Genomic DNA, 16883 nt, shown 5'->3' with positions numbered 1-16883 from the left:
CAAAAAAATTTAAAAAAATATTTTTTTAGGGGGACAATATATCTTTAAAGACTTTTTCTGTTTGTTTACATGGAGGGAGGAACCATAACAATAATCTGGTTTTATAATGGTAAATGTGCAGATATTATATTTATGAATTGATTGATATCAGTGGTTGCATATTTTAATATCCATTATGCCATTGAATTTTCTTTTTTATCAATTTCTGACCTAGTAACACAATTTATGTCATACCATAAGATGTCAAGAATAAAGAGATATTAACATTTTGCACCTATGTCTTCTGGTATTTCTTGACAGTTTATCATTGCCGTGGCCTACCTTGCATTGTAATGGTTATCTTTTGTAGTAATAGTAATTTTTAATTATTATTTTTTAAGAATGGAACTCTATGAAAATATAGTAGTCTACATGACTTAATCTAAACTATTGTTATTACAACAAATAAAAAATCAAGCATCATATTAGAATTGACAACCTTAAGATTAGTGTTACATACTGTATTTTTCTTTATAATAACATGTTATTTTCATTGATTAAAAATGGGATATCTGATGGGAGGACGTCTCAAATTAACTGTCTTGGTCTGCCAAAAGTTGTAAAGGCTAAGTGCAAGGATGAATAACAATAGTAACAGATTTATCCATGTAATCCATATAATGTCTTCTATGTTGCATTCACATGTACCATTAGGATCCTTCTGTTCATAACAAAAAGAATATAGAACTGTGAAAGTAAACCATATTAATATCAAATTGTCATTATTCAAAACATCAATTTGCAAAAAATATATATTTATGATTAAATGTATTTTATTTGTCTTATTTTTTTTATTAAAGATGTATTGTCCCCCAAAAACATAAACAATAAAGATTAATTAAATCAGATTTTGAATAGGTTATTTTGTAGTTTCAATAAAGTTAATCACTTCCGTTAAAAAAAACCCCCAAAAACAATGTTTTCACTTATAAAATGACAAAATAATGGTTAAATTCAACCAAAAATCCATTGGCTGGCAGCCAATTTGACTATTTTTTGGCTTTTTCAGGTAAATAAATTTTTTTTTTTCGATCTAAATTTTGGTCAAAGTGGAAAACTATTATGTAACATTAAAATGGCATATTCAACAGAAAATTGTTTAATAATTTTTTTTTTCAGGGGGACAATACATCTTTAATGTAACTTATTTTTTATTATTTTTATTCCAAATAATATAAAACTTCTGGAACTTTAATTTTAGTAATATAAGCTAATTGCATTATGTCTAAGAAAAAGATTATCCATTCATTTTTACATTCACATTTACTGTACACTCAATGCACTTGACATCATCTCTTACCTTGTTATCAACAATTTCCTCTTTTTACCCATTGCCATTTCTATGCTTACCTTTGTATTAGGAAGTTGTTGTAGAGTTGTTGGTGTTTCTGTGGTAGTTGTTGGTGTTTCTGTGGTAGTTGTTGGTGTTTCTGTGGTAGTTGTTGGTGTTTCTGTGGTAGTTGTTGGTGTTTCTGTGGTAGTTGTTGGTGTTTCTGTGGTATTTGTTGGTGAATGAATCAAAAGTGTCTTGTTACAAAACCAAACGACACTAGAAATTGTATAGTTGAATATTTTGCAAACTATCTTTGTATTATTTAGTTCTAGATCTGCTTTAAACTCTGATGTGGCCCATAAATGTGTAGCATTACCACACTGACATGTAGTGTTTAAGTTTTTAGATCTTTCATCATCAAGATATTCCACATTAAATTCTATGTTATCAGGAGGCCACTTGTTCTCTGTGATGCAAGTCATATACACCATCTCACATTGCTCATATACTGACTTTGACATCTCACAGATAGGAGGTTCTCTTGTGATTTCAAACACTGTTAACCAAGCTTTATCTGAAAACTCATCATGAACCTTGCATTGGTAATATCCTTTATCCTGACGTTCCACACTATTTATCTGAATGCTGTATTTACCATGGGTTGTATCATTGGTAAATGTATACTTGGCATCAGTAGGCTCAATCATCGTGTTGTCCTTCCACCATGTTGCATTTTCTAATTGAACTTCAGAAATGCGATCAATCAAAATGCATGTAAATGTAGCAGTGTTTCCTTCTATTACTGTTTCATCACCTGGTTGTGATAAAAATACCTCACTCTCACCATTAACTGCCAATGTCATACAGAATATGATTGCTGTAAAACTGTACATTTTCACCATTGATACGACAAACACATGATATTCTGACTTTGATGTTTGCAATTCACACAGTTAACACAAGCAGTATGTCAGACCTTTTTATAGAAGTTACCGATACAAAAACAGTGTGTACAGTCATGCATCTTAGCAACAACCAATCCAACGATGTAGCGTTTTAATACCAGTACCATTAGATTAGATAAAATCAATAGAATTTTCATTACTGCTTACATCATATAAAAAGAATAGTTTAAATTAGGTATGTATCATAAAAACACGATCTATCTACGATTAATCATGATTAAAACACGTCACCATAACGTAAACATTATTAATTTTTGTTCCGACACTGACTTGACAAGCATAACAATGTTTTGGGTTTAGTCAGCTAAAGACTGGGATGATGGGCTTTCGAGTAGAGTGTCTGTCACAGCTATCTTGCTTAGCCATCTTTGTTTATATTTTCCTGCAGGTATTGTTATTTGTACTTGGCTGAATAAGGGTTAGATAATAGAGCTGTGTATGATTTTATATACCATAGTAATAATCCATATTATATAACACCTAAATAAATTCCTGTCATGTAATTGGACGATTGTGGGTCACATGGCGTGCAATAGTACGCACTATTAAACGATCGTTTAATAGTACTTTTTGAAACATTTTTGTGTACGAAAAAAAAAAAAACGTTTCGCGGATGAAAAAAAATCTAGTATACACATTACCCTATAATATGGCTCTGTACTGTGAAATACAACAAAACCAAACAAAACTGTTTTTAATCAATGTGAATGAAATGTAGGCCTTTGGCTAGGGCTACCTTACCTTATTTGATTCAAATGACAGGAATCTATTTATATGTTATATAAAACAAATAATGAATGTTTTATATTCGTGTAATGGTACAAATAATGGCATTTGGTGAATGATGGAAGGTTAATATCAACTCGGCGTTGCCTCGTTGATATATAACCTTTCATCATTCACCTCATGCCATTATTTGTACAATTACACTCATAAACATTCATTATTTGTATAATAATCATGTTTTATTGAAATTATATATATTTTCTTAGTAAGTAAATTCACTAAGATAGCAACTGAATGTAGAAATAAAACCTATGCCTATACAAGACAATCATTTCTTTTGAATTTATTATTATTCAATCAATATTCCCCAGGCCATTGTTACAATTACTGGTAGGCCATGTAGCATATACGCTATACATAATAATAGTTACAGAAAATGAAGAAAAAAATGAAAATTTACTAAGTTATATTACATACTTGAATGACTGTTATCAGTTTTATAAAACATTTAAAGACTTTTTAAAATTTTAACCAATGCTATGACAGTATGTGGAGTGCTGCTGATTATGAGCTTATCATAGTATTGGGCGCTATATAAATGTAATGTTATTGATGTATGTGTTACGTTCTTATGTTTTTATAATTATGTAAAAGCTATGCTAAACATACCAATTAAACTTTAGAAATAAATGCACAGAATTAAAGATGTATTGTCCCCCTGAAAAAATAATTCTTAACAACATTTTTGTTGAATATGCCATTTTAATGTAACATAATAGGAATCCACTTTGACCAAAAATTTGATCGAAAAAAAATGTATTTACCTGAAAAACTGTAATTCAAAGCAAAAAATAGTCAAATTGGCTGCCAGCCAGTGTGTTTTTGGTTGAAGTTAACCATTTATTTTGTCAATTTATAAGTGAAAACATTTGTTTTTTCTATGGAAGTGATTAACTTTATTAAAACTACAAAATAACATATTCAAAGTCTGATTTAATTAATCCTTCATTTTCATGTTTTTGGGGGACAATACATTTTGTAAGTATGAATCTTATAAATATGCAATTATTGTAAACTAAGCACTTATAAAGATGTTACAAGTAGACTGAAAATCCAGAAAGTAAATACAATGCACTTTTAAAAATCACACTGATAAGTTAATTAATTAAATGTTGAATATGGGTCTACTGTAAAGCTATATACAAAATTGTATACAAAAAAATATTCATGTTTTTTTTTTTCTTTTTCTTCGTATTTGGAGCCAACTTCAGATGTGAAGACTCTGCTCCTCCAACTCTGTTTTGCTAGTTTTACAGTATTTGGTTGTGTGGTATTATAGGTAAACTGTAGGCCTAAACCCTGATATTATTTACATAACAAATACCAAAATGAGAATTGCATTCAATGGAGCCTACACTATTAACGCATACAAATAACACATACATTTAATTGAAACTGATCATTTTCAGAACACTTTGTTTGAAGAGAAACCTCAAGTTTTATATATTTACATTTAACTAAATTAAAACCTATTAATTATGTAAATGTTTCAGACATCTCAATTGCAGGATTGTTTTCTGGACTTGTTTGAGGTGGAATTTTAATTTTACCAAAAAGACAATAAAAACAAACTATCAGTATTATGCACAGTATTATTATTATGATTAATAAAACAATAATCCATCCATTGTTACATTCACATGTGTACTTATCAGCATTGTCATCTGTTTTACTGTCTGTTGTCTCATCATCAGTTGTTTCCTCCTCTTGTTTACCTATTGTTTCTGTAGTTATCTTGGAATCAGTGACTTCTCCTGTATCTGTTGCCTCATCTGTTTCATCAGTGGCTGTTGATGATTGAATGACAAGACTCTTGTTGCAATACCCAACATCACTAGAAATTTTGTAGTTAAATATTTTGCAAATTATCTTTGTATTAAGATCTGGATCTGCTTGAACCTCCTCTGATATAGCCCATAAATGTGTAACATTACCACATTGACATGTAGTGTTTAAAGTTTTAGGTCTTTCAGCATCAAGATATTCTACATTAAATTCTATGTTATCAGGAGGCCACTTGTTCTCTGTGATGCAAGTCATATACACCATCTCACATTGCTCATATAATGACTTTGACATCTCACAGATAGGAGGTTCTCTTGTGATTTCAAACACTGTTAACCAAGCGTTATCTGAAAACTCACCATGAACTTTGCATTGGTAGTATCCTTTATCTTGACGTTCTACACTATTTATCTGAATGCTGTATTTACCATGGGTTGTATCATTGGTAAAAATATACTTGGCATCAGTAGGCTCAATCATCGTGTTGTCCTTCCACCATGTTGCATTTTCTAATTGAACTTCAGAAATGCGATCAATCAAAATACATGTAAATGTAGCAGTGTTTCCTTCTATTACTGTTTCATCACCTGGTTGTGATAAAAATACCTCACTCTCACCATTAACTGCCAATGTCATACAGAATATGATTGCTGTAAAACTGTACATTTTCACCATTGATACGACAAACACATGATATTCTGACTTTGATGTTTTCATACAGTTAACACAAGCAGTATGTCAGACCTTTTCATAGAAGTTACCGATACAAAAACAGTGTGTACAGTCTTGCATCTTAGCAACAACCAATCCAACGATGTAGCGTTTTAATACCAGTACCATTAGATTAGATAAAATCAATAAGAGAAGAATTTTAAAATATCATTACTGCTTACATCATATAAAAAGAATAGTTTAAATTAGGTATATATCATAAAAACACGATCTATCTACAATTAATCATGATTAAAACACGTCACCATAACATAAACATTATTAATTTTTGTTCCGACACTGACTTGACAAGCATAACAATGTTTTGGGTTTAGTCAGCTAAAGACTGGGATGATGGGCTTTCGAGTAAGAGTGTCTGTCACTATCTTGCTTAGCCATCTTTGTTTATATTTTCCTGCAGGTATTGTTATTTGTATTGTACTTGGCTGAATAAGGGTTAGATAATAGAGCTGTATATGATTTTATATACCATAGTAATAATCCATATTATATAACACCTAAATAAATTCCTGTCATGTGATTGGATGATTGTGGGTCACATGGCGTGCAATAGTACGCACTATTAAACGATCGTTTAATAGTACTTTTTGAAACATTTTTGTGTACGAAAAAAAAAAACGTTTTGCGGATGAAAAAAAATCTAGTATACACATTACCCTATAATATGGCTCTGTACTGTGAAATACAACAAAACCAAACAAAACTGTTTTTAATCAATGTGAATGAAATATAGGCCTTTGGCTAGGGCTACCTTACCTTATTTGATTCAAATGACAGGAATCTATTTATATGTTATATAAAACAAATAATGAATGTTTTATATTCGTGTAATGGTACAAATAATGGCATTTGGTGAATGATGGAAGGTTGATATATAACCTTTCATCATTCACCTCATGCCATTATACACTCATAAACATTCATTATTTGTATAATAATCATATGTATAATAATTATATATATTTTCTTAGTAAGTAAATTCACTAAGATAGCAACTGAATGTAGAAATAAAACCTATGCCTATACAAGACAATTCATTTCTTTTGAATTTATTATTATTCAATCAATATTCCCCAGGCCATTGTTACAATTACTGGTAGGCCATGTAGCATATACGCTATACATAATAATAGTTACAGAAAATGAAAAAAAAAAAATGAAAATTTACTAAGTTATATTACATACTTGAATGACTGTTATCAGTTTTATAAAACATTTAAAGACTTTTTAAAATTTTAACCAATGCTATGACAGTATGTGGAGTGCCGCTGATTATGAGCTTATCATAGTATTGGGCGCTATATAAATGTAATGTTATTGATGTATGCGTTACGTTCTTACGGTTTTTATAATTATGTAAAAGCTATGCTAAACATACCAATTAAACTTTAGAAATAAATGCACAGAATTAAAGATGTATTGTCCCCCTGAAAAAATAATTCTTAACAACATTTTTGTTGAATATGCCATTTTAATGTAACATAATAGGAATCCACTTTGACCAAAAATTTGATCGAAAAAAAATGTATTTACCTAAAAAACTGTAATTCAAAGCAAAAAATAGTCAAATTGGCTGCCAGCCAGTGTGTTTTTGGTTCAATTTAACCATTTATTTTGTCAATTTATAAGTGAAAACATTATTTTTTTTCTATGGAAGTGATTAACTTTATTAAAACTACAAAATAACATATTCAAAGTCTGATTTAATTAATCCTTCATTTTCATGTTTTTGGGGGACAATACATTTTGTAAGTATGAATCTTTTAAATATGCAATTATTGTAAACTAAGCACTTGTAAAGATGTTACAAGTAGACTGAAAATCCAGAAAGTAAATACAATGCACTTTTAAAAATCACACTGATAAGTTAATTAATCAAATGTTGAATATGGGTCTACTGTAAAGCTATATACAAAATTGTATACAAAAAAATATTCATGTTTTTTTTTTTTCTTCTTCTTCGTATTTGGAGCCAACTTCAGATGTGAAGACTCTGCTCCTCCAACTCTGTTTTGCTAGTTTTACAGTATTTGGTTGTGTGGTATTATAGGTAAACTGTAGGCCTAAACCCTGATATTATTTAAATAACAAACTAATACCAAAATGAGAATTGCATTCAATGGAGCCTACACTATTAACGCATACAAATAACACATACATTTAATTGAAACTGATCATTTTCAGAACACTTTGTTTGAAGAGATACCTCAAGTTTTATATATTTACATTTAACTAAATTAAAACCTATTAATTATGTAAATGTTTCAGACAATTCAATTGCAGGATTGTTTTCTGGACTTGTTTGAGGTGGAATTTTAATTTTACCAAAAAGACAATAAAAACAAACTATCAGTATTATGCAAAGTATTATTATTATGATTAATAAAAAAATAATCCATCCATTGTTACATTCACATGTGTACTTATCAGCATTGTCATCTGTTTTATTGTCTGTTGTCTCATCATCAGTTGTTTCCTCCTCTTGTTTACCTGTTGGTGTTTCTGTAGTTATCTTGGAATCAGTGACTTCTTCTGTGTCTGGAGTTGCTGTCTCATCCATCACCCTATCATCTATTTTGTCAGTGGTTGTTGATGACTGAATGACAAGACTCTTCCTGCAACACCCACCAGGAATTTGATTGTTGGATATTTTGCAAACTATCTTTGTATTATCAAGATCAGGATCTGCTTTAAACTCTGATGTGGCCCATAGATGTGTAACATTACCACATTGACATGTAGTGTTTAAGTTTTTAGATCTTTCATCATCAAGATATTCTACATTAAATTCTATGTTATCAGGAGGTGACTTTTTCTCTGTGATGCAAGTCATATACACCATCTCACATTGCTCATATACTGGCTTTGACAGCTCACAGATAGGATAAGGCTCACCGTTGGTTTCTATTACTATTAACTGTGCTTTTTCAGATACTTCTGCTTGTTCTCCATTATTCCAAACTTTACATTGATAATAGCCTTTATCTGTCCATTTTACTTTATCTATTTCCAAAGTAGTTTTGCCTTTGTCGTACGTCACATTGTAATGTTCATCTGGTGTAATAGTTATACCATTTTTCAGCCACTCATAGTTGTCAGGTACCTCATGGCATGTAAACTTGGTCTTCGTGTTTCCTTCATAAACCGGTGGTTCACTTCCTGGTCCTCGAGAAATAAGTTTTCCACCAACATTCACAAAATAAATGTACAAAATTAAACAAATTGTAGGATTGTTGTTAAATATAAACATACTTGTGATTTCTGGTAGGCCTAATGTCAGTGCAGTACATTTTTAGCTGTGTTATGTTCCTTGACAGCAACTCGCATCATTGATGCCATTGTTTGTAATACAATGTTCTTTTGAATTTATTTCTCAAACTTCAAACATACGCCATAAAATGTATAGAATACGCTTCAGTAAACAGTTGAAAATTTGCTTACTGTATTTCCCACATGATTCATCTAAGGTTATCCAACTTACTATTTTTTTGTTAATTACTTTTAATCACATTTTATCTTCAGGCCTATAAAATGTAAAAAAGTTATTAAGTGATATTTTACAAAACAAAATACTGATGTACTTTTTTCAATGACTTTACAAACTTTTAAAAAGTTAGTTTTTTTTGCATGGCCAGTAGTTACTAGTTTCTAGACCGATTATACTTAATATTTGTAAAAACAACCACATTTTGGCACACATGGCATGTCATACATTGAGCTTCCAGTTTCTGAACAATAATCAAAATGCCAGCTAACCAGTGAGAATACTAAACAATGTAAACATAGACTTATGGCAAGTCTATGTCAGTAAAAATTGCTAACATAACATAACAGTGCAAGTCTACATCAGCAGAAATTGCTAACATAGTGTGACATAAAGATCAAAAAGGTCCATCAGTTGTGTAGTCTTTTTATTTTATATATCATACACCACAATTTGTTATTCATTACATTATGTGTATTCAATTCAATGTACAGTAATGTATAACACTATTCCTCTTATAAACAGTTTGCTGTCTCAGTATAAACAGAAATGTTGTTTAAGGTTAGAAAATGCATTTCACTAAAATTCAAATAACAATTAAAAGGAACGTTTCAACTCCATCACAAGCTCAACGATTCTAAGAAATAGAATACAAATCAAGCTAAAATATAATAGGCCATTATAATTTAACTTAAAGATGTGTTGTCCCCAAAAAAATAAAGATTTATAAAATCAGATTTTAATAGCCTATTTTGCAGTTTTACTGAAGTTATTCACTTCCATAGGAAAAAAAATGATTTCACTTATAAAAAGTCAAAATAAACAGTTAATTATAACCAAAAAACATTGTCTGACAGTCAATGTAAATATTTTTTGCTTTAAATTACATTTTTTTTCAGGTAAATAATTGTTTATCGATCCAGGTTTTGGTCAAAGTGAATAACTGTTAAAATGGCATATTCAACACAAAATAATGAAAAGGGGACAATATATCTTTAAAGTATTCATTAAGTATGTTCTATATTTCATTTATGTTGTCAAACATTAGAAACTTTTTAGATGCAATTTCATTGCAGAATTTGTCAATCTGTGTTGCACTGAATAGTTCACATGATGCCCTTAAAATAAATGTTACATACTGTAACATGATACAATGAACATTGTTCATCTGCTTTAAAAAAAATTCACATTTAGAAAACACTTAAATATTGATAAAAAATGGATAAAATATTTATTATTATTAAATCGCCATTGCTGCATCATATACTAAAACCTGGACTGGGCTTTTTTTGGTCAAACCTAAACCAAGACAATTAGTATATCTGAGAAAGCAATCTCTATATACACTGTGAAGTTAACATGCTTGCCAATCTCTGGATTTTCTAATGGCCAAAACAGTGCTACTACCTAAGCCTCATTATGAGACACAATATTGCCATAATCCCTTTAAAATTCTATAAAATCCTTATGGCATGTTATATTCTTTAAAGACTACCATTAATTAATGTTATAAAGTAGTAGACACCGAGATACATCATCAGAAAATCTCTACTATTAAATAATCAAACAGAAAGAATTATGTACATCTACATACAGTATTGAAGCATCCTCTTTGAGCACTCAGTATGGATACCAGTCTTTTTAAAGCCTACACTATCAAACTTTATGTGACGAAAAAAAATGTGATGTGCCCATATATGGACATGATGTAATATCACTACCATATTTGGGCAAATCACACTTTTTTTGTCAAACTAGGTTTGATAGTGTAGACAGAGCTTTTCCAAGTAACCATTATAAGCTTAAAGCAACATTCTTATATCATCGTAAATTCTTCCCATGGTATCTTTGTGGATTAAGTGCTTTCTTTCTTCATTACAATGGTAAAATTCTTTCAATAAAAATGTAACATTAAATAACAATTATACAAACAAACAGAATTCAGTATATCATAAGCAGTTTCTGTTCTGACTCAATATAATTGTCAAGGTCCTGACATGAACTCAAAAAAATGTTCTTCTAGAGCAATTTGTTGCATCATTTGTAGATCTCTAATACACGTCTTTCAGGTTATGCCCTGCATTATAATACAGTAGCATCATACCAGAAGTGTGACCGATCGGGGAAACATCAAGTATGATATGAAACAATTTTTTTGCCGACGTGTGACTTTTGTTTCAACACCATATATATACAGAAAGTATTTTTTATTTATTTATACTGGCTGACCTCTTCAGTCAAAGACTGGTCTTGCAGAGGGCCTAGTTGTGACAAGTGGATGTTTGTGACAGTGGCTGTGTGTATACTACTGTAGTACACCGGGATAACCTCCTACTAGTCTCGAAAGTACTAGGTTCTTTAAAGTGCACATGAGCTAGATGTGTACACTGAATCTACTGTTTATAGTCCATCCGAGAAGATATTATATGGTAATAGACATCAAAATAATACTGTACCATTAAATATTAATTTTCCAACAATGACCTGACATGACCTGAGAATCCATGACCTTCGTCCTTTAAGGAACCTCCATGCATTTCTAATGTTACTGGTACAGGCATCATAGAACTCTCCACAGTATCAGTATTTCTCTGAGAATTATTAGCAATTTGAGCGAAGAAATCCGTGTTGGTTGGCATGGTACTGGAGCCCGAAACGTTTTCGGCATTTGGTGACAATTGATCATCAACCGAGTCTAGTGATTCAACTTCGACCGAAGCATCTGAGGCCTGACCACTTGTTATTTCTGATTAAAGAAATATGAAAAATTTAAATAACTTGAAAGATATACTAGCTTTATAAATTAGTAAGAGGAAGAAAAGGGATAGCTATGCTTGATAGATTAAAAAATAACAATATTCGGAACTAACAGAAGTCATGGACATGCCAGATGGCAGATGACAAGAGAGACAAGAGAGAGTGTCTAAATTCACGCCCGATACTATGGTAGGGTTCGTAGATACAGTATATCTTACCCTTTGCTTTCCTTTTCCTTCGGTTTGCAAACCAGTTGTACACATTCATAGGAGTTATTACTCTATTCTCTGTACATAAATCTTCTGTGGGAATCAATAACATTTAATTGATAATATTATAATAATAATAGTTTATTCATATAATATACATTTCTTTTTTTTATTAAACACGTATGGAAACATGGCTGCGCCTATAATAGTGCAGCTAGTATTCAGCGCAAAGTTGAGTCTTGATCTAACCGGATATCCATTTTATCCATTTGGGTGGAGAGAGGCAAATGTTAGTGTCTAAGTATACATGCAATACAGCGAGAGTTGGATTCGAACCATGATTTCACGATCAGTAATCCAACATCCAACACACTGTGCCACACATCCTCAATGTAAATTATGTATCAATTTGCTGATTTAAATTTACAACTTTCAGATTAACTAGGCCTAATCAAAGACTAGAGGCAAACATTTATTTCATCTGGCAACAAGGAAATTACATTGCTTGCACTGCACAAAATACAAATAATAATAAAAAAGATGTCAAAAGTACAAGACACAAAAGACACCAAAAATAAATTGCTTTTTAAAATTAGAATTAAATTGTCTTATACACTCGGGTAGGAAGGAGAGAAGATGGTGGTTGTGCAAGAGACTGGTCTCAAACGTCCGGTACAAATTATGCGCCTGTCTTCATGGTGCATTGGTTGCCTTTTGTCATTCAAAAGTGCAGTTGAAAAGTCAATTCAACAAACATGGTATTATTGAGATGGTGAAAATATAAGCAGCAGCAAAATAAAGTCTATTTTTATATCACTTACTTACCTACACTATTACTTAAAGAGTTGAGTGTGTCTGCCATGGTGCGCACTTCATTCATGCTTGGGTAAGCATTCTCTTTGCGATAGGTTTCCAGAACTTGGAGTTCCTTTTCAGTCCAGTGGAGCCGGTCACGTCGACCAAACACCGGTCTTGCTGTTTGACCTATCGATATATGAAGTGACAAAATGTTATTGTTAATATAACATTAAGTTCTCCATCATAATATAAAGAGTGAAATATTTCATTTCTTCTAAAGGAAAAATTGGTAAAAATCAAGTAGTGGAATTATACTCTCTGATATTACTTTTACTCCGATACAGCATTGTGTCTGAAAGCAAACAGAAATTAGGGGGTGGGGATATGCTCAAACATGGGATTTTACTGTACTCTGTAATATACGGAAATCTTTATATATATAATACACAGATGTATTATACAACTAAAGTAATGGGTATATTAGCACACAGTGCTAAACTAAATCCTTTGTATTATCACCGTGCGCTAGTACAACCAAAATGGGTATAGTAACGCACAGTGCTAAACTAAATCCTATTTATTATCACTGTGCGCTAGTACAACCAAATAGGTATAGTAGCGCACAGTGCTAAACTAAATCCTATGTATTATCACTGTGCGCTAGTACAACCAAATAGGTATAGTAGCGCACAGTGCTAAACTAAATCCTACTTATTATCACTGTGCGAATGTACGATCAAAATGGGCTAATCTTTATATATTAATACATAGATGTATTATACAACTAGAGGGCTAATCTGTGTACTATTATTACTAGTTACCTTCAACTCTGCTCTGTTGAGATTGAACATTTCCTCGGTTGGATAAGTGGTACCATGTATAGAGAAGCTTAACAGCAACCTTTGTGAGTCCCCTTCCTGTTAGCAGGTAGTGTGAGAGTATCCCCTTCTGTATGCCAAGCTCCTTAGACAGCCAGCTTTGTGATATATCATGGCTTAATATAAACATCTTGATATCTTCCCATAGCTTGTTTGGATCGTGGCTGGTAGAGTGAAAGAAAAGAAAATTAAATAATAAACTCAAATTCTTGGTCCTGTGTACATATAGTGCATGTTAAAGAATTTGGTACACTATTCGCAAAGAATAGGGGATTGTCTCCTGGTGTGCTAATCTGGTAGTCGCTACATACACTGCTGGCTGCCGTGGGTCCATGAAGGGCCTAATCCGAATTTTCTCAGTTTCCAGTTAAGCTTGAGGACAAATATTAATTATTATTACCTTTATATTTTAATTGCCTATCATTGTTTGTTTATAATGCATATTAACTTTGCATTCACACCTAAACCAGGGCATACTGCAGAAATGTGTACAAAAATGCATCCAGTATTTATTATGTTTTTATTTAGTATTTTGCAAGTGGACAGAATCCTCCCTTGAAAACTTTGTTTAGCACTACTATACTTTCGCAATTAAAAAACATTCACCAGTTGCGCAGTGGTGATAGTAATTGAGTATAAAGTGTTATGCCCAGTGATTTCAAATTTAGTGTGAAAGTACAGTAACAACAATTTTTTTTTAAATCACAGATTACTGTGTGTCGGATACCATAGCTATACAAGTACAGTTAACTCTCCCAATACCGGACACATTTGTGCTGGTCTAATATGTCTGGTTTTCTGGAAAGTCTGGTATTGGGAATGTGTTTCTAATGGTAAAAATGAATTTGGGACCCTTTGAACCTCAAGAAAAGTTTGGTTAGGGGAGAGTTTTCAGTTTTGTCCAGTCTTAGGAGAGTCCACTGTAATTACAACTTGCAACAAAACAAACCTTATGAGTCTATTAAATTCTGCCTCAGCTTCTACATCCATTGGCGTTTCTTGACTTGGCACACTGTTACTTACTACAAACATATTAGACGGCACTTGGTTTAAGTCAGAACTTCTTGACCCAGCATGCATATTTAGCACAGAACTTTGGTGTTGGCCTACGGAACTTGGTATTTGCACCGGACTTTGAGATGCAGAACTATGCAAGGAACTCTGGTGAGGGTAAGCGGAACTTGAAACAGATTGATTATCGTTGGTTCCTTGATAAACTCTTGGCGATGGCACTGTGTGGACATCCTTAATCTGGATACGTTTCTCTGGTGATGGTCCAAGATCGTTGTCCAGTTTCTCCATTGCAGTTATAGCTGCCACCATCTCTTCTTTCGTCATGCCAGTAGCACGTAGCCGTCGCAGAAGCTCATACTGCTCTATGGTGTAGCGTGGCTGTGACATCCTTGTTGCATTCGCTTGAAGTGGAGTGAAACCCTTGGATAAGAAAAAATTGAATACCTATAATGAAACTTTTGATTTTTACTTTAGGCAGTTACTGGTTTACTGGCATTTTCAATTATTTTGATGCTTGAAAGCATTATTGAGAATAAGTCTATATTACTGATACATAGACCGCATTGGTTTAGTGATATTAACAGTGAATGTCAATTATATAATGGGATGCTTCAAATATGGATCATCTAATGTCCTGGGATTTATTTGAGGATATAGTCTATCGGAACAGTCTACAGAGAAATTAGGTGCACGGTAGACCAAACATGGCGAACATGCATAGTTGACTATGTCATAGTTATTATTGTTATATCATTATTATTATTATTGTATCATTCATCATCATAGTCTATGATGATGAATGATACAACAATATTATAGTAGGCCTAGGCATCCGATATTCATTTACCATTTTTTTTTAATAATTAAAAGTAATCACAGTATTGATGCATTTAATTGTAATAATTAAATTAGACTACTTTATAAAATACTTTACCTGTGTTGCGTTGTTTGAAATTGTAGATTTCGTTCAGCTCAATCTCAAAGCTTAGGCCTAGGCTTACATAGAACTATCTGCCGATGAAAGGCGGGCAAACAACCCTACCGTTCACTGACACTACCCTCCCGTTTGTATAAGCTCTAGCCTAGCCTTTTTTTATATTATATAGGCCTAGCCTAGTTAGTCTAATCAAGTTTATAATACACGAAGTAGGTGCTATATTGTATTATATCCCATTGGAGAAGTTAGCCCCAACCTCGAATGTGTTTTAAAGGTATTTTAATTAATTAATGATGTACACACATCCATCGGTAATCTCGGCCTACGTCTATTTTGTTTGTTGTGAAAAAAAAAGTTCATGTTTTGGAGAGAACGCCCCCTTTGTTGAGGCCAACAAATGTAGCGCGTGCGGATGGATGTTTCGCGGAGGCAGCGCGATACGCATTTCCGGTATTGTGCGTAGTGTTTCACTTCCGTTACGCTAACGCGTTTCCGCTTAGCAACATATCTCTGCAATATTGTATACAGTTTTTTCACTTTATATAAGCGCATTATAAATGGATAATCAATAAGTCACACACTTACGATAATGTTAGACCAGCAGATTAATGTAGATTAATCAACGACTGCTGTGTTTTGAATTTTAAAATCATACTGGTAATGGTCTCAGCATTCATAATATTATGAACAATTTTGATTTATGAATAAATAAATTTTACGAGATGAGATATTTTAATATTTTGTCTTTTCTTTTTGGTGGTGGGATGGAGTGGGGGATGTAGATGAACCTTTAATAGAAGGTATTATTTTTTCTACCTTTAGTAGACGGTGTTATTTTTTCTACCTTTAAAAGACGGTTTTGTTTTGTTCTACCTTTAGTAGACGGTGTAATTTTTTCTACCTTTATTTAGTCGATGTAATTGTTTGTACCTTTAATAGACGGTTTTATTTTTTTCTACCTTTAATAATAGACGGTGTTATTTTTTGTACCTTTAATAGACGGTGTTATTTTTTTCTACCTTTAATAATAATAATAGACGGTGTTATTTTTTTCTACCTTTAGTAGACGGTGTTATTTTTTCCTACTATGTTCTTAACCTAAAAAATCATAGCAGTAAAGTGTATTAGGCCATATTTTAGTCACGTGATTACATACTACGATGATGTGTATACGTAAATCATATAAAGTTAGATGACAAACAATTCGCACAAACTTGTCAGGCATC

At 32.0% G+C, this 16883-nt stretch overlaps 1 protein-coding gene across 1 annotated transcript; it reads right to left on the bottom strand.

The window, feature by feature from the left end:
- Positions 1-9215: 9215 nt before the first annotated feature.
- LOC144853871 (homeobox-containing protein 1-like) lies at positions 9216-15957 on the bottom strand. Its single transcript, XM_078711726.1, has 6 exons — positions 15655-15957; positions 14656-15140; positions 13650-13870; positions 12856-13014; positions 12040-12123; positions 9216-11810 (listed from the first exon to the last, which is right to left on the bottom strand). Exons 2-6 carry the CDS (start codon positions 15105-15107, stop codon positions 11530-11532), a joined length of 1197 nt encoding a protein of 398 aa, XP_078567852.1. The 5' UTR covers positions 15108-15140; positions 15655-15957; the 3' UTR covers positions 9216-11529.
- Between the last annotated feature and the right edge of the window lie 926 nt (positions 15958-16883).

Source organism: Antedon bifida, chromosome 10 (assembly GCF_963402885.1).
Source record: "Antedon bifida chromosome 10, ecAntBifi1.1, whole genome shotgun sequence".
Lineage (NCBI taxonomy): Eukaryota > Metazoa > Echinodermata > Crinoidea > Comatulida > Antedonidae > Antedon > Antedon bifida.
This window is presented reverse-complemented; position numbering and strand designations above follow the sequence as displayed.